We start from the raw sequence: 20689 nt of genomic DNA, 5'->3' as shown, positions 1-20689 counted from the left end.
TGACTCAAATGACCAAATATCCTTAAACAATAATGAAATGGAGTGCAAAATGTTACATTTTCAGAGCATTGTTTCCCAACCCTGTTCCTGAAGACACACCAACTGTACACAATTTTAACCTCTACCTAATCAAACACACTTAAATCAACTCATCAGAATATTACAAGAGACTTCAAAACCTGAAATGAATGGGGTGAGAAGGGAGACATCCAAAATATGCGCTGTTGGTGTGCCTCCAGCAACATGGCTTTAGACAGATACTGAGCAAATGCAGTCCGTGTTTGTCTTGAGTTTACTGCAGTTACATGGCAAATAAACAAGCTGGACTACTGTAAAAGTGTTGATGGAAATGGATGTTTAATAGGCTTGTCTTGATGCCATCTAAGCTGTAATTGGCTAATGTAAAGAGTAACGATTAGCATCTGATCCAATTAAATGTATTTTCGGCTGACTGTGACAATGGCTGAAAGTGTGAGGACATCTATAATATCTGTTACAGCAGGGGTGTCAAAGTCAATTCCTGGAGGGCCGGAACCCTGCAGAGTTTAGTTCCAGCCTTGCTTCAACACACCTATCTGTAGGTATAAAACAAGTCTAAAGCACTCAATTAGTTTGATCAGGTGTGTTTAATTAGGGTTGGAACTAAACTGTGCAGAGCTGCGGCCCTTCAGGAACTGGCTTTGACACATGTGTGTTGCAGGCTTCAGTTCAGTGTAGAGCAATGACTTTAAGGAATAGTTCACCCAAAACTGAAAATTATGTCACTATCAACTTAAAAGCAGTAAGGATTGACCCCCATATTATTATTTTTTCAACTATGGAAGTTAATGATTACCAATTTTTGGGAATTTCCTTTATCTTCTTTTGTTTTCAGCAATAAAAAAGGAAATTTATAAAGTTTTGGAACAACTCAAAGGTGAGTAAATGGTGGATAGTTTTTCATTTTTGGGTGAATATCTCTTTAAGGATGACAAAAAAAGTCTCTCATCCCCTCACCTGTAAATAATTCCCTTCCTATGAAGAAAGAAGAGTCCGACTGCAATCTCCGCCGCATAGAATCTGTCAACACAGCACAGTGAGCATCGATCAGCATCACACATTCACAAACATGCCATAGTCTTTTTTCTCATTCTCAGAGTGCTATTTAAGTCCTTACAAGAAACAAAGGAAAACAAATTCCTCGTATGTGTGAACATACCTGGCAATAAAGCTCTTTCTGATTCTGATTCTGAAATGTGCTTTTGTTCAGTGGCTGAACGTTTCTAGCCTCTCTTGACAAGGTGAGAATGGTGTGGTGTCGGAGTGAAGGCATACATTAGATTAACATGAACAGCTCTATTTCAGGAGACGCTTTTTTATGATACCGGCCTCAGATATTCCCCCATTATATGCAGTTTCTTTATGTTTAGAGCTTTCTATTTGTGGAATAAGGGATTTATAAAGCATAAATAGTCCTCATTTTAGATTAGGTCACAAAACTGGATGAAGTTGAGTTTATAAAGCATTTATTAACATACAAATTAACTATTAGTATATGCCTGAATAATAAGATATATAAATGTTGATTTCAAAAGTTTATTAATCGTTTACAAACTCATTCTGAGTGATCTTAAAAAACAACCAACTATACTTAATTAACTGGTTTGTAAATAATTCAATATTTAATTTAGTAATAAAAATAAATCGTAAACAAAGTATGAAAGTACAATTATTAAGCACATTATAAATGTGCTTATAAGTCTGTCATACAGCATTTGTGGCTGTATTTAAAAACTGCTTACTAACGTTTATTAATGTAGAGTTAATGCTTAACATATAATGAATTCACTATTTGCTAATGCTTAATAAATGGTTCATAGCGTGTAGTTTTTATATAGTGTTACCACATTTTCCTGTGGAGTTCTCCCTGGGTTTCCTCCAGGTGCTCCGGTTTCCCCCACAGTCCAAAGACATGCGGTATAGGTGAATTGAATAAACTAAATTGGCCATAGTTTATGAGTGTGTGTGTAAATGAGTGTGTATGGGTGTTTCCCAGTACTACGTTGCGACGGCTGTGTAAAACATATGCTAGAAAAGTTGGCGGTTTACCTCTGAAATGTAATAATAAGCCACTTTTCTTACAATACACAAAAAAGTTACGTATCCTTGTGAGATCGGGCTGCTTCAGATGATTTTCAGGTTAGCAGTAATTTATATTATCAGTAGTACTTAGTGTGCTTTATATTAGTATCCCAATACATAAACAGTCCCGCAAAGACTGTTTGGACAAACCGACATGTGGACAAACAGTGTGTTTGGTGTGACTAATGAGTTCAGTCTGTACTCATTGTGTGTTTTGATTGCTACTAAGAAGTGGGTCATTTTCTTACACAGCTTGTGGCTCCTTAAACTTGCCCACTTGCTGGATGTGATACATCAGGTCTCCGCCGTTAATGTACTCCATTACAAAGTACAGACGATCCTGACAAAAGACAAATGAGACAAATAGTGCAGCTGCAGAAAATATCAAGCACACCCCTGTTTTTAGCACTGAATCAATCCGTCTACTGTCCTCATATGCCATTGATATGTCAAGACACTGTGTAACAGACACTTCAGTGACCAGCTTCAACGTCTTTATTTCCTTCACCGATTAGAAAGCTGATTACATTCACATCCCAAACATGACACATTGACTAATACAATACCTCAAATGACAGCATTTCTGGAATGGGGTTCATCAGGATGTCCTGCTAATTCAGAGAGACTGAAATTCATATATTTGTTTAAGCTTTCACATCCATTTCATGTTCCGCAAATTGATTCCCTTGACCCTAATGTGTTCTTGTCACTAAGATGTATTCAACGCAGGATCATTGGAAATAAGTGCCTTTTTTTGTAAACGTAACATACGTTGCTCTGGGTTTCAAAAGACAAATCCACTAGAAGGCGCTGTCTATATTTTTTTTGCTCATTTGAATGACATTACTTGAATGAGCACATCTATTGTACGGTACGTTTCAGATACACATCCTTCTTGTACACGTCCAGCAGAAGACAGCACTTGTTGCACAAATCAGCTAGCAAACCACTGACCAAATCCTTCACTAAACTCAACCAATAGTGTTTTTGATCTACAAATCACCCAAATCATTTATACATGTTAATTTATGTATAACACACTTTCCCAAAAACAAAACACTGTGCATTTGTAAACAAATTAAAATGCTATATTTTTCTATTATTTCTATCTCAATTCGCAGAGATATGCTATTACAGGTGTGTGATGCATCTCTGTTGTTAAAGCTGCCATTTGATATAAATTTACAATTGTAATTTACCATTTAATGACTGGTCAAAAACATCCAAACATGTCATTTGTGGTCTTGCATTAGTTCTGTTATACCTGATTATGTAATATAAACTAACACGCTCTCACATTTTTATTTACTTATTTATTTTTTTGACTTTGGGAACAGAACATATTTCATATGTGGTTTCAACAACATGATGCATTTAGACCTCTCCAGTTTTGTCTGTAGTGTGTCCCAGACCACCTCCTGAAGTGGTTTGAGCAGATTTATATCCATCTCTAATGCATTTCCGGGGGCATTTACACCCGTTTTTTTTTTTTTTTTTACCAGCAGATAGCTATCCCATCAGAAAAAACACATGAAGTGACCAGGTGTAAACAGCATCTTACAGACACTCATCAATCACAACTTGCAGACAACTTTTATACTGTAGCTTATAGCTTAAAGAGTCACTGGACTGAACAAACCACTGATCATGGGTGTAGCGAATGGGCAGGGCTGAGAGCCATTGGAATGGGATGAGGACTTGAGTCCCATGGAGGAGCTCTGGTTCATAAAAGGAGAAGAGACAGCATTGGAAGACAAGAGAGGTCCAGGCACATTATGTTTTACTTTAGCTTTTAGTTTAGCAGCAGTCTCAATGATGAGTTGCCATCTGTTTAGTTTATTTTTTCATTATTAAAATTATTTAAAAGTTTGTATGTTTTCCGCCCCTTCTTCCTGATGGCCAGGTGGCCAGAAACTTTGTTACACTGGTGCCGAAACCTGGCAGGAAGAAGTGACACAGCCACCAGTGTGTCAACAACTTTCTCCAGCCCATTTGTGGAAGTCATCTAGGCACTCTCGGCCCTCCAGAACAAACAGCATTAGGCACTCCTGGAACTTTATAACGTGCAAGTGAAGAGGTTCCAGGTGATTGTGGTTGCTCAAAAGGAGGACCGTGAGCTATTCTGGAAGCTGCTTGACCAGGAGGTTCGGTCTGTGCAAATATCTGCCACCCACCCTCCCATCAGCCTACAGAAGATGGGTCCTCAGGATGATCCGGAGACATTCCTGGACCTCTTTGAAAAGATGACTGAGGTGTGAGAATGGCCACAGGCCAACTGCCTGGTACCAAAGACCATATGATACACAAGACATGTCACTCGTATAGTTTTGAATGGGGGAAAGCGTAACTGTAAAAATGGGAAATCACCCCCCCCCCCCCCCACTAGTACAGAAGCCAATCATCGATCGCTGTAGGCTGACAGAGTAACTCGGACCAGACGTGTGCTTTTACCTCAGTTTTTTTCACCACACCAATCTCAGTGAATCACAGACATAAGAAATATATCCACATAACACTTGAAATCTGTGTTAAATGAACCAACTACACTTGAAAACAAGTTTTTTGGTTTTGTAATCTGTATGAAACGAACACGAGGTACAGTCAGTCATGTCAAACGCACATCACATGACAGCAAATACTCAAACGCCCCACAATCTTGTAAACAAAGAGTCGTTTTTATTTCTGGAGGAGATTCGCCATCAAGACCAACTTACATCAGAAGACCAGTGCGATCTGACGATCATTATTTAGAGGATGATAATGTGTAACATGACCATAATTGAGGTTGGTGTCGTGACCTCATTCCTTTTGAGTGCGCATGCACATTAGCTCCGGCAACCTGAAACAATGACGAATTAGTTTGATTCGGACATTTAGAAATTACTGTAAACTTATGAGACAGTTGTTGTTTAATTTTATTGGTGGTTCCAAATATGTAACGTAATCGTAAGCTTGGCAAATAGTTTTAGAGAATTTGGTGTTTCCCCATTCAGACAGAATGCCTGAGCATATTGCCCGAGAGGCATTTCAAAGATGGCCACCGAATGGAATGACTTGCCTTAAATAGACTTTGCCGGTACGCATCATCTCACTGCTATCTGGCGAAGGCCAGATTTACACCCATCAGCTACTGCCCAAGAACCTCCTGGAATATGATGATCTAAAGCGAGCCACTGTCCAGCAGGCCAGGAGAAAAGTAAAACATAACAGGCCTGGACCTCTCTCATCTTCCATTGCTGTCTCTCCTTCTTTCATGATCCAGAGCTACTCCATGGCACTCACAAGACAGTGCACCGGTGCACAAAACAGGTGATTCCCGTTATCACTCAAGCACTGGCCTCACCCCATTTCCACGTCTCTCTGCCCCGAGTGTGTGGGGCTGAGAATCATGGGAACAGGGCAAGGTTGGTCCTTGAGTGATAATGAAAAGCACCTGTCCCATGGTTCTCGGCCGTCCCCACTTGCTACAATAAGATATCAAAGGATACACCTATGCTGCCTTCAAACATAAATCAATTAAATCACAATCATTGGATTCAGATTGTAATTTTTAAAAGTGCATTGGTTAAGTCTGGGACAAACCAAGCCGTTTCCAGCTGCAACTAGTCTCGTTCTTTGTGTTCCTTCTTTACTTGAATTGTTTAGTTGGTTACATCACTTCAGTTTCTGTTCTTATGCTCTAATTTGTCACTGAATAACCAATCAGAACACTCGATGTCAATTCTACATGCTGAATCGGGCCAAGTTGATCTGATGTTATCCCGAGGGGACCTGTGGACCACACCAAACCAACTAGCCAGATCAACACTGATTGATGACCCGACAAAGCCCAATGGCCAACCACTGGCTTGGTGTATCCCAGCCGTTAAGGCTGTGGAATGGTTACTACGCTAATTCAAATGTTTAAAGACACCACCACTGCACCAATACACTGCAGACCTTTCAAAGGCACAGTGTCACCATTCTCTGACACCACTTGTACTGAAGAAGTGATAAACCCGCGGGGAGTTTTGCTGTTTGGAGTGAAATGCGAGTGGACATGATGGCTGATTTGCTGTCTGCATGCACCTCATGAATATTTAGCGAGGGCATGCTGGGATCTGTTGGATTATTCATGAGCAGGATGCCCACACTGAGAGTAGCTGCTGGGTTTCCTGGAGGAGATTCTCCTGTCTGGCACATACAAAACCCCAATACACACACTGCTTATATGTGCTGCTTTCTATGTCAAACATTGAAAGGACAGTTTAATGAATTCGAGCAACTCTTTCACACACAATGAAAAGATTTGGAAGAAAAATGTTCGTATGATACTTACAATACTTGCTGACCCAGTGACAGGTTTCATACCTTCATTTTTGAGAGAAACCCTGAATAAACAGGCTTTCCATTTGTATGTATGGTTTGTAAGGAGAGAACAATATTTGGCAGAAATTAAGGCTTTAGATCTGAGGGTTCAGAAAGAAAATCCCCTCTAAAGTTGTCTAAATGAACTGCTCAACAATGCACATTATTGACCAACAATGAGTTTTTCAGTTGGTGGTGATAGCTTAGTGGTTAGTATGCAGACATAATGTATAGCGCAAATTGACTTTGGGAAACCAGAGATCACATCCTGGATCGTGGACCTTTACTGATCCAATCTCTCTTCTCTCTCTATCCAACTTCACATATCTAGCTACAGCTCTGTCAATAAAAGGTAAACTGCCCAAAAATAAATCTTTAAAAAGTTACGTTTTCATAGTAGAAACTGCAGATGACCTGGCGGGTACAGTGCTATTTTGGGAAATGCTATTATTGTTTATATCTTCTTTATGGAGGATCCTAATATACAATAATAATAATAATACTAATAATAATAATAATAATAATAATAATAATAATAATAATAACAATAATCCCTTACATTTATATAGTGTTTTTCTGGGCACTCAAAGCGCTTTATACATAGGGGGGAATCTCCTCATCCACCACCAGTGGATGACGTGATGGCAGCCATTTTGCACCAGACCGCACACCACACACCAGCTGATTGGTGGAGAGGAGAGCCACCTATGATATGGGGATGTTTAGGACGGCATGATGGACAGCGGCCAGGGGGCAGATTTGACCAGGATACCAGGGTTAATCCCCTACTCTTTTTCCAAGGACATCCTGGGATTTTTAATGACCACAGAGAGTCAGGACCTCAGTTTAACGTCTCATACGAAAGACGGTCATACTGAGCAGTATAAAGTCCCCAGCACTATACTGGGGCATTAGGACCCACACAGACCACAGGTTGGACGCACCCTGCTGGCCTCACTAACACCACTTCTGGCAGCAACCTAGCTTTCCCATGTGGTCTCCCATCCAGGTACTGACCGGGCACAGCCCTGCTTAGCTTCAGAGGGCGACCATGTGAGAGAGCTAGCTGAGAGCTAGCTGCCGGCCACATGATTGTGAGCTAGCTGTTCACAATCATGTGAACAAGTTACAACATGAGTTTGCATATCATTATTCAGCTGAAATTTTAAACTATTACCACTGAAGTCTTTTCCAGAAGGAATGACACAATGGATTAAAACCTATCTGTACTTTTCAACACTCACAATTTCATTAATTCAGAGAATACTGCTGACGAAACAGCTCAAACCAGGGGAAATAACCTCTCTCCAACATTGCCTTTCACATGAAACCAAAATAATTCAAACTCCCATCATAACAAGTGATACATTAATTAAAAGATTATTTATTCACCCTTTATTTAAAAACAAATAAAAAAAATGTACATTTACGACTGGCTTTGTGGAAAAGGGTCAGATATATTCATTATACCATCACTAAAACAACAGATTTAAAGTTAGCCTAAAACTTTTGCACAGTAATGTATGTCAGAAACTGATTTATGTCTGAGGTTTTTCTCATAGCATCACCACAACTGCAGTGGACATGGTGAAAAAAATTGAATTTTTTTTTTGTGTGTCTAATGATATTGTAACAGTACATCCCCCAAAGGACAAACACACACAGTGGACAAAGAGATGCATTTCTCACCACTGTCTGGAAGCAGGAGTGCAGTTGTGTGAGGAAAGGTGGCTTTTCTCTTTGGGCCAGAACTCTCTTCTCCACCATTGTGCACTCCACGTCATCATCCTGGATCACCACATCCTTTTTCAGGATTTTAATGGCGTATAACTCCTCTGTGGACTTCATCTCTGCCAACATCACCTGTGTGTGACACACAGTTTTGGAGGAGAGTTAAAAACACCTCTAGGGAAACTTAGAATCGCAGTAGCATTTAGTATCTCCAAGAATCCAGTTTTGAATAATAACCCAAATATCAAGCTATGTCTAAAAAAATTATGTTTGTATGTGTATTTATGGACATTTGTGTTAAAAATATTAACTTAAAGACTTTTTGCAACAGTCTCATTGTAAATATGTGCCCCTGTATACATTTCTGGAGAGTGCAAAATATGTCCCAGGAGGTAAATTTTTTGCAGTTTTTGTTTTCGTGAATCCACCAGAGGCCGCTGTTTAGGCTTTTTCAGATGTCAAATTTCTCTCGCGAGTGTCATTTGCGCCTGCTTTCTTTGTGTAAATCTACCAGAAGGTGCTGTCGACTGACTGATGGACTGACCGACCAATTCCCCTTCCTTAAACCCAACCTATAGTGTTTTCAAAACCAATCCAGGTAAAGAAAAGCCCTTGTGGCCGCCTGATTTTTACCACATTTTCAGATCTTACTACATTCTCACCCTGTTATTTACACTGTTTATTTTACTTTTTGCCTTTTGTGTTTGTTTGACCTTCTTTCTGGAACCGTTTTTGGTCAGACATCATCATCACGGTCAACTCCGATCCGTCGCCAGGTCCACCGACATACACAGTTAGCTACTGCATAAACTGGAAACAGCAGAAAAGTCATCCACAAAGAGGTAGGTGGTCAGCTGGTAGCTCGAAAAAGAAACAGAAGCCAGCGGTGGCATCATACTTCCTCGTAGCATTAGTTTTAAAGACGGAATGCAGCCTGGCATACCTCTGGCTACATAATTCATGCTCCCCAGAAATGTACAAGGGGGTACATATTCATAACGAGCCTGTGTTGACTTTTTGTGTGTCCCTATAGTCTGGTCAATTCTGTTACATGACCTATAAAATGCATAATAATCTGAATAAGCCTGTGACTTGATCCAAGTGATGTCACTTCCTCTGGCAGGTCTATCATTCTTTCATTAATTTGTTTAAATATTTGTGACATACCAATAGTAGAATAATTATGTCAACTCTGTTACTGTGATGTTTTATTAAATTTCTCGTTCACTTTTTACAAACAATGATATGATGCAGTTACATAAAAATCAGTTTATACATGCCGTGTGGTACTGTATATGGTTTGAGGTTAGCATCATGAGCTAAAGCTAAAATGGTGGAACATGTCAACTTTGTTATCGTCAACTCTGTTAGTGGTTTAAAAAGTTTAACAAACATCGATTAGTAACAGAATCAAACATTCCCTGTCACATTTAAGCATCATTTTATATTAATAATGGAGTCAGTTCATTATATATTATACATTTATTGTACTGTATCATCCCAGTTTAAACAAAATGAATGAAAAACACACTAAATGTACCTACAATTCTGAAACGAGTAATATATATATATATACACCCCTCACAAATCTCTCATTTGAATTAATATTTTCTATAGGAAGCTTTACAGTATTATATCTATGCACGTACAGTAGATTAGTCTGTATTGAAGCCAAATCTGGAGTTAATCTAACAAAATAACTTATGATAACGGTCCAAAATGAGTAATTTTACACCCAAATTTATATGTTAGGGAAAAATGTTAAATAAACAATATAAAAGAGAAAAGTTCAATGAAAGAAACAAAAAATGCATAAAATCTTGGTTGAAATTTTGTAGTTTGTAATTTTTACCACCCAATATTTCATATGAATTTAAATGTATTATCTTTTTATTTCTAAAGATGTTCAGTGACTATTTTATTTTAATTAATATATTCATTTAATAAATCAGTATTGTTCAAATGCACCAAAATATATTACAAAAATTCATTGAGAAATGGATAAAACCTTTCATTTTCAAAATGGGGTGTACTCATACAGTATATTCAAAATGGTGTGTGTGTGTGTGTGTGTGTGTGTGTATATATATATATATATATACATACAGTTGAAGTCAAAATTATAAGCCCCCCTGTTTATTTTTTTTCCACAATTTCTGGAAATTTCTGTGGAACACATTTCTAAACATAATAGTTTTAATAAATCATTTCTAATAACTGACTTATTTTATCTTTGCCATGATGACAATAAATATTACTAGATATTTTTCAAGAGACTTCTATACAGCTTAAAGTGACATTTAAAGGCTTAACTAGCTTAATTAGATTAACTAGGCAGGTTAGGGTAAGTAGGCAAGTTATTGTATAATGATGGTTTGTTCTGTAGACTATGGAAAAAATAGCTTAAAGGGGCTAATAATTTTGACCTTAAAATGGCTTTAAAAAAATAAAAACTGCTTTTATTTTAGCTGAAATAAAACAAATAAGACTTTCTCCAGAAGAAAAAATATTATCAGACATACTGTGAAAATTTCCTGGCTCTGTTAAACATCATTTGGGAAATATTCAAAAAGAAAAAAAAAGGGCGGCTAATAATTCTGACTTCAACTGTAGTTGTATATATATATATATATATATATATATATATATATATATATATATATATAATATATCACTATGGAGTTATGTAAAAGTTTCTAACAAAATGATATTACAGATGATCTTTTAGGACATGACTGACCTTCCCAAAACTGCCTTTGCCAAGAAGAGCCAGGAAATGGAAGTCATTGAGTCGAACTTTGTCCATGTTTCCGGATGGTAAACTGAAGCGCCGGTGATCAGTGGGGGTGATGACTTTCTTTCCAGGCCCGAGCTTGGCTTTCTACAAGAGTAATGGAGAGTGGTCAATAACTGACACATATTCCAGACTCACACAAGAGTTTCTACAATCATCTGCAAATGAAACTCTTTGACGTGCTCAGTGTGGCATTCGGTATAAACGTGCTGTAACTGTGCAGAAATGACAGAGCATGCAAAACAATGGCTGGGAAAAACAAATGTCCACAGCTGCTAGAAGTGGAAACATACGGGTTCCTCCTCCCAATTAGCTGTGATTGGTACCCTTTTCAAAACATGTTAGTACACCAAAAAAAAAAGTCTTTCGAGTGAACTCGAGTGTACTGAACTCTAAAGTCTTGATTGACTTAAAGGCCATGTACATGACAGGGATTCAGTGGCTGAAGGTCACACACAGTCCCTGTTTTCTGCTCCTCCATCAGGCGCATCGCAACACACTGGGGTTTATAATCTTTCAATTTGATTGCGTTGGGGTGTGTTTCAATCAGCTCCCTTGTTCAGTAGTCAGTGCACTCATCAGGCCGTCAGTCATTTTAAGTGCTGTCACAATCGCAACATTTTAAAATTGCACTGAAACATTTGCATTGATACGCACTACACTCAAAAAATAATGCTGTTTGTTCAAAGTACTTGCTTAAAAAGAGCTGAAACATCACAATTCTTGAGTTTTTTAAGACAACTTAATAGTTTTATGTTCAATCCACTTAAATTGGTACAAACTAGTAAGTTCACTTAATTCCTTCATGCTGTCCCAACACAATTCGATTTTGTGCAACCCAGTATTTTTTACGTGCCCTTAACAGAAGTACGAAGGAGCAAAATATCACATGACTCATATCGACAAACGTAACCACAAACGAGAGACGTTTTTCTAAAAATAATTGGTTATTTATTTATTTTTAACATGAACGAACATAGCTAGATAGGTTAAGATAAATCTAACTCACATTTATAATAGTTAATTTTGTTTTACAGTGTAGGGAAGTTCGAAAGCACAAAATATGAGTCACGTGACCCAAATCGTCAACCGTAACAACAAATCAGAAAGGTTTTTTTTTTTAAATAACCAGTATATTTTTAACATGATTGAACATAGCTAGATAGCTTAAGAAAAATCTAGCAAACATTGATAAAAAAATTTGTACACTGTATGTGCCTCTAACGGACGTTCAGAAGCACTAACTATAAATTACGTGACCCAAATCATCAATGTAAGGACAAACATGACTTTTTTTTTATTAATTGGTTATTTATTTATTTTTTTACATGAGTAAACATAGCTTGATAGGTTAAGAAAAATCTAGCATACATTTATAATAGTAATTTTTTTTAAAGTCTATGCACCATTAACGGAAGCTTGGAAGTACAAAATATGAATCGCCTGACCAGTTAAACAAAAAAAAAACAAGAGACGTTTTTCTAAAAAATAATCAGCTATTTATTAATTTTTAACATGAATGTGCATATCTAGATAGATTAGGGGAAAAAATGCACATTTATAATAGTTAATATATTTATAATAGTTATAATAACAGTGTATGCGGCCTTAATGGAAGTTCGAACGTGTGAAATATGAATCCCATGACCCAAATCGTCAAACATAATGACAAACAACATGAACAAACATAGCTAGATAAGAAAAATGTAGCAAACATTTATAATATTTTAATTTTGTTTTAATTTTTGTTTTACAGTGTACAGAGTCCAAGATGGCGCCGATGACGATGGCAGCCTCCGTGTCGTACTCTGCAGTAGTGTTTGTGTTTTTGTTAGTTTGTCCTGTCTCGAGTCATTTTCCTACAATTAGTTTCACCAGAGACGAATTGTTGGACATTCGGGCACATACACCACCGAATATTTTTCCATACCTGGATTTATCTGATGTTCTGTTGGACATTGTAGTCGGCGGAGCCGCGGTGCTACTCAAACGCTTCCAAGCGCGCAGACGAGGAAAGCGTGCAGGCGCGCTGGTGAAACTCAGACAGCGCGGATTTCGGACCGCGTTGCCTAGCATCCATCTAGCAAATCTCCGCTCTCTACCCAACAAAATAGACGAACTCATTCTGCTCTCTCAGACAAACAGGGATTTTCTGCATTCAGCTGCTCTGTGTTTCACGGAAACCTGGCTGAACGACACCATACCGGACAACGCGCTTCACCTACCGGGCTATCAGCTGTTCAGAGCGGATCGCGACGAGGAATCAACGCGGAAATCGCGCGGTGGCGGGACGTGCTTTTACATCAATGAAAGGTGGTGTACAGATGTAACAGTTTTAAAGAAGATGTGCTGTCCAGATCTCGAAGCACTGTTTATTAACTGTAAGCCTTTTTACTCCCCGCGCGAGTTCTGCTCGTTCATCCTCGTCAGTGTTTACATTCCTCCGCTCGCGCAAGCGAGTCTGGCGATACAGAAACTAGCTGATCAGATCACGGTGTTAGAGCAACAACACCCGGACTCTGCTTTAATCATTCTCGGGGATTTTAACAAAACAAAACTGTCCCGTGAACTGCCAAAATATAGACAGCATGTTACATGTGCCACAAGAGAAAGCAATATTCTGGATCACTGCTATACCACAATAAAGGATGCATACCGCTCCGTCCAACGAGCAGCTTTGGGACACTCTGACCATTGTTTGATTCATCTCATTCCAACCTACAGGCAGAAACTGAAAACAGCCAAACCTGTATTAAGATCTGTGAAAAGATGGACTAACGAAACAGAGCGGGATCTACAAGCCTGTTTCGACCTCACTGACTGGAGTGTTTTTGAAGCTGCTGCAAACGATCTGGATGAGCTCACAGAGACTGTAACATCTTATATCAGTTTCTGTGAAGACGTGTGCATTCCTACCAGGACTCAACTCACATACAACAATGACAAACCATGGTTCACTGTAAAACTCAGACAGCTACGTCAGGCCAAGGAGGTTGCTTACAGGAATGGGGATAGGGCCTTGTATAAGCAGGCCAAATACACACTGGAAAAGGAGATCAGAGTCGCAAAAAGGAACTATTCTGAGAAACTAAGGAGTCAGTTCTCTTCCAGCGACTCAGCATCTGTGTGGAAAAGTCTGAAAAACATCACAAACTACAAGACACCATCCCCCAGCACTGTAGACAATGAACGACTTGCAAACGACCTGAATGAGTTTTACTGCCGGTTTGAGAAAACCCCCCACACCCACTCTGAACTGCTCTTCACGCCACCATTAACACCTCCACCACCCCCAGCCTCCCTCATACCTGCCCTACAGTTTAACGAAGACGAGGTGCGCCAGGTCTTCCGGAAACAGAAGAGGAAAAAAGCACCAGGCCCAGATTTTATAACACCAGCCTGTTTAAAATCCTGTGCTGACCAACTGGCCCCCATGTTCACCCTGATCTTCAACAGATCACTGGAGCTGTGTGAAGTGCCCTCCTGCCTCAAACGCTCTACCATCATCCCCATCCCAAAGAAACCCAAACTTACAGGACTAAATGACTACAGACCAGTGGCACTAACATCTGTGGTCATGAAGTCCTTTGAAAAACTGATGCTGGCTCACCTGAAGGACATCACTGAACCCTCACTGGACTCTCTTCAGTTTGCCTACAGAGCAAACAGGTCTGTGGATGATGCAGTAAATATGGGACTGCATTATGCTCTGCAACACCTAGACAGACCAGGGACCTATGTGAGGATGTTGTTTGTTGACTTCAGCTCGGCGTTTAACACTATCATCCCAAAACTTCTCCTGCCCAAATTAACTCAGCTCTCTGTGCCCACCTCTGTCTGTCAGTGGATCAACAGCTTCCTAACGGACAGGCAGCAGCTGGTGAAGCTGGGAAAATTCTCATCTAGTATCCGCACAATCAGCACTGGCGCCCCCCAGGGGTGTGTCCTCTCCCCACTGCTCTTCTCCCTGTACACGAATGACTGCACATCAAAAAACTCCTCTGTGAAGCTCTTGAAGTTTGCAGACGACACCACACTTATCGGCCTCATTCAGGACGGTGACGAGTCTGCTTACAGACAGGAGGTTAAGGAGTTGGCTGTCTGGTGTAGCCACAACAACCTGGAGCTCAACACGCTCAAAACAGTGGAGATGATAGTGGACTTCAGGAGAAACCCCCCTGCTCTCCCCCCACTGAGCATCATGGACAGCATTGTGGCAGCAGTGGAGTCATTCAGGTTCCTGGGCACCACCATCTCTCAGGACCTGAAGTGGGACACTCACATTGACTCCATTGTCAAAAAAGCTCAACAGAGGCTGTACTTTCTTCGTCAGCTGAGGAAGTTTAACCTCCCAAAGGAGCTGCTGAAACAGTTCTACACCTCCATCATTGAATCAGTCATCTGCACATCAATAACTGTCTGGTTTAGCTAAGCTACTAAATACGATCTCCAAAGACTACGTCGAATAGTTCGGACTGCTGAGCGAATCACTGGTACAACCCTTCCTACTCCCCAAGAACTGTACCTATCCAGAGCGAGCAGAAGGGCTGCCAAAATCACTCTGGACCCCTCACACCCAGCACACTGCCTCTTTGAACTTTTACCTTCTGGTCGACGCTACAGAGCACTGCGCACCAGAACAGCCCGACACAGAAACAGTTTCTTCCCTCAGACGATCCATCTCATGAACACTTGATGATAATAATTGCGAAACCAGCATCACTACTTGCTATACACTTTTATACACATATACACTTATTTAACAACACACTTTACATGCCAATTTGCACATAACAGCTGCACATATAATGTTGTATATAGTAATAAACACGTACATACACTTGTCATCTGTATTCTGATTCTGAACTTCGAAAACACAAAATATAAGTCAAGTGACCCAAATCGTCAACTGTAACGACAAACCAGAGTCGTTTTTTCTAAAAATAATCCGTTATTTATAGATTTTATACACGAACAAACATAGCTAGATAGCTTAAGAAAAATCTAGCATACATTTATAATAGTAAAATTTTTTTACAGTGTATGTACCCTTAACGGAAGTTCAGAAGTACGAAATATGAATCACATGACCCAAATCGTCAAACATAATAATAATAATCTGCTATTTATTTATTTTTAACATAAACGAACATACAGTAGCTAGATAGATTAGGAAAAATCTAGCAAACATTTATAATAGTTGAATTGTTTTACAGTTATGGAAGTTCGAAAGCACGAAAATATGAGTCATATGACCAAAATCGTCAAATGTAACACCAAATGACGTTTTTCTAAAAATAATCCATTATTTATTTATTTTTAACATAAATGTACATAGCTAGATAGGTTAAGATAAATCTATCTCACATTTATAATAGTTAATTTTGTTTTACAGTGTACGGAAGTTCGAAAGCACAAAATATGAGTCACGTGACCCAAATCGTTAACCCTAATGACAAATCAGAGAGTTTTTTTTTAAATAATCAGTTATTTATTGATGTTTAACATGACTGAACATAGCTAGATAGCTTAAGAAAAATCTAGCATACATTTATAATAGTTACATTTTTTACAGTGTATGCGCCCTTAACGGAAGTTCAGAAGTACGAAATATGAATCCATGACCCAAATCGTCAAACGTAATAAAAAAACAGAGACATTTTTCTAAAAAGAAACTGTTATTTATTTATTTTTAACATGAACAAACACAGCTAGATTAAACCCTAGCAAACATTTATAATAGTTGAATTGTTTTTTACATTGTATGGATGTTCAAAAGTGGGAAATATGAATCACATGACCCAAATCGACAAACCTAATGACAAACGAGAGACGTTTTTCTAAAAAAATAAGTTACTTGTTTATTTTTAACATGAACAAACATAGCTAGATAGATTAAGAAAAATCCAGAAAATATTTAAAATAGTTAGTTTTTTTTACAATGTATGTGCCATTAATGGAAGTTCAGAGGCACGAAATATGAATCCCATATTTCCGCAAATCGTCAAACGGAATAACAAACGAGAAGCATTATGTATGTATTTTTAACATGAACGAACATAGCTAGATAGATTAGGAAAAATCTAGTAAACATTTATAAAACATTTATAAATGTTTTAAGGCTAAAATGTTGCTATAATATAAAACAATCAAGTTGTTTAGTTATAATCTACTGTACTTTTAAAAACATGATACAATTAATATATGAAAATATCTGGTTCTGCTGTTGTTTATAAACTCCAGTTTTGATGAGTGTGCAAACGTGTAGCTCCCAAGCTCTTATGTACCCTTATTATTGCCCTTAAAGAGCACAAGACCTACTACGAGCTTGGGAGCTACACTCAAAAAAGGATGTTTGCTGTTTGTTCAAACTTCCTATTTAAAATGAGCTGAAACAACACAATTCTTGACTTTTACTTTGGCACCACTTAACTGTTTTATGTTGAATTAACCCAAATTTGTAAAAACGATCGAGTTAATTTAATTCCTTCATGTTGCCCCAACACAAATTGATTGTGTGAAACCCAGCACTTGTTTCTAATTGAGCTGATTGAGACACACCCAGGGCTGCGAAGAACTGAAAGCAGCCATCTAATAAAGATCTGAGAGGTTAAAGGATTGCAGCACTGATCTAGGACCAGCACATGTCCACACAGGCTTCTTTCACAGCGCATGAGGAGTCAGATGCTGGAGAATCTGTCAACAGCATGGACACGTTTGCCGGAGCATGATGTCGCTCTGTATGTGGCGTCTGTATCCACGTGATAATGAAGCACTATCACCCTTCTTCAAAACCTGCAATTACACCTCACACATTGTTCACACACTCTCATTCTATACTAATCTCTCTTTCTCCCTCTGCAATGTAAAAAATGCTGGGTTCAACACAGTAAATTTGTGTTGGAATGTGACGCAATTAAGCTTAATTGTTTTTTCGAATTTAATTAAAATGAACTTAAAACAATTAAGTTTCCCCTCTAAAAACGTCAATAATTGTGTTGTTTCAGCTCATTTTAAATAAGTAGTTTGAACAAATGGCAAACATAATTTTTTTAAGTGTAGGAGTAGAAATACACAGAAAATAATTTGTACAGTACAAATACAGTACTTTATATATATATATATATATACACAGTTGAAGTACTGTAGTTTAATATGGTAGTCAAACTGATTAGCCCTTCTGTGATATTTCTATTGTTTTTCAAATATTTTTCAAGAGATGTTTAAGCGACTTAGCACATTTTCAACATAATTCCTATAAAATTTTATTCTGCTGGGAAAAGTGTTTGTTTGATTGGAATAAATGCTGTTTTTAATTTTCTAAAAACAATTTCAACGTCAATATTATTAGCCGATTGTTTACAGAATGAACCACTGATATGCGAAAACTTAATTGTTCTAAATCGCCTAAGCAACCTAATTAACTTACGTCTTTTAATATCACTTTAGGCTCAGTACTAATATCTTGCAAAAAACAGTAAAATATTACGCACAAGAATGTGAAATTAATTAGTGAAATTATTATGTTTATGCCTCTCCATTTAGCAACACATAACTGGGAAATATTTGAAAAATAATTACAATTTTACAGGAGAGGGCTAATCATTTTGACTTTAACTATATATATATATATATATATATATATATATATATATATATATATATATATATATATATATATTAACTATATATTCAAACATATGTTAAAATAAAATAATAATAATATAAAACAAAATTATATATATAATTTTTTTTAATAATTATAGTTTATATAAAAAAAATATAAATATATTTGAAAAAAATTCAATAACAAATTATATATATATATATATATATATATATATATATATATATATATATATATATATATATATATATATATATATATATATATATATATACATATATATATATATATATATATATATATATACATATATAGTTAAAGTCAAAATGATTAGTCAAAATAATTAAAATTACATTTTTTATTATTATTATTATTATTATTTTATTTTTACATATGTGTGATTTACTCCAAATTTTCATTTCTTGTATCTTTAAAAATATAATAATAATAATAATAATAATAATAATAATAATAATAATAATAATAATAATAATAATAATAATAATAATAATAATATAGTTGGTGAATTATAATGTGTAGAAACTATTGCTTAGTGAATGAGACCCAATGACTTTGACAACAATTAACAGCTGTTGCTTTTTCTCTTATTAACATGTAAGGCATTGCACTATTTATAGGAAAATTTGAAAACACCAGTTTAATTTTTCAAAATGTTTTTTTTATTGTTGTTACACAGCTTTAAATTTCTGTCTGGTCATTGTGAATCTATTTTTCAAAATGTGTCCTTTAATAAAAAATAAAATAAATAAATAAATAAAAATAAAAACAATAATAAATAATAATATATTATCATTATTATTATTATTATTACTATTATTATTATTATTATTATTATTAAAATCATAAGTTATAAATTAAATTAAATATTAAATAAAATTTTCAGTCCTGTTATGATATTGTACGGTCAACAAACTATTTTGGAGACTTTGATATTTTCAAAAATATATAAATATAAAATACTCAATGTTTTATTAAACACATTGAAGTGACCTTGTACAAAGTCTTATTTTTTTATACAGGCATGTTAATATTTTGCACATCATTGTTTTGTAAATGATCTTTAAATACATTTTTTCAGTGTACAGTTCCATAAGCATTTAAAAAGTTAAGATAAACAAGATAAATATTCAAAGATAAATATAATTCAGATTATCTTTATCTGAATTAATGAAATGTATTATTTAAAGACATGTATAATATGACACGCATTCACGTTGCATAAAAATCCCAATGAATCATCAGCTTTTATAATGGAAAAGACAGCTATTTAACAGAAGAGCCGCTTAAGTTTCTGAGGTCGGAGGAAGACAGATAACCCTCATTCAGACCGTGATGAGGAAATGACACACAATTATCAGAGGTTTCACATGCTAATTTAATTTGAGGCAGCTGTTATAAATCCTCTCACGCTGCTGATGAAAGTATTGGAGTGCGGCTCTCATAATATGGCCCTGCAGAAACAACAGGTGTGCAAACAGATGCAGTGCAGGTCCTTCACAATAATGATGCAATAGGTATTAGTAGTAACCAGTTCTGTGATTTACTTTAGTTGTGATTGGTCTAGCTCTGCATCTTAGAGGAAGTTTACTGTGCTCATGTGGAGATCGCTAATAGATGAATCTGCTGAATTCTCATGCTACACTGAAAAAAAGATACTTTCAAACAACGTCATGTAAAATTACTGTAATTAGTTAGAAATAGTGTTTCCTCCAAATATAATTTAGCTTGGGGTTCAAACAATTATTTTAGTCTAAATCAACAATATTTATTGAGGTCAAGAAAATAAATTACATTCACACAAAGTAAAAATAGTGTTTACTATAGAGACCAGTAATATATATATATATATATATATATATATATATATATATATATATATAAATATATAGTTGAAGTCAGAATTATTAGCCCTCTTGTTAGTTTTTTCCCCCAATTTCTGTTTAACGGAGAGAAGATTTGTTTAACACATTTCTAAATATAATAGTTTTAATAACTCATCTCTAATAACTGATTTATTTTATCTTTGCCATGATGACAGTATATAATAT

General features: G+C 36.6%; 1 protein-coding gene across 2 annotated transcripts in view; it reads right to left on the bottom strand.

Moving 5' to 3' along the window:
* The window catches only part of prkcab (protein kinase C, alpha, b), a 308642-nt gene that overhangs the window by 42307 nt on the left and 245646 nt on the right, over positions 1–20689 (bottom strand). For both annotated transcript variants that reach the window (XM_056454262.1, XM_056454263.1), the window contains 4 exons: positions 10940–11080; positions 8158–8331; positions 2370–2461; positions 997–1059 (listed from right to left, as the gene is read on the bottom strand). In XM_056454262.1, coding sequence (XP_056310237.1) covers positions 997–1059; positions 2370–2461; positions 8158–8331; positions 10940–11080 — 470 coding nt within the window. The remainder of the gene's footprint in view (positions 1–996; positions 1060–2369; positions 2462–8157; positions 8332–10939; positions 11081–20689) is intronic.

The sequence above is a fragment of the Danio aesculapii genome, chromosome 3 (assembly GCF_903798145.1).
Source record: "Danio aesculapii chromosome 3, fDanAes4.1, whole genome shotgun sequence".
Lineage (NCBI taxonomy): Eukaryota > Metazoa > Chordata > Actinopteri > Cypriniformes > Danionidae > Danio > Danio aesculapii.
The sequence above is the reverse complement of the archived record's forward strand: the minus strand, read 5'-3'. Positions and strand labels throughout refer to the sequence as shown.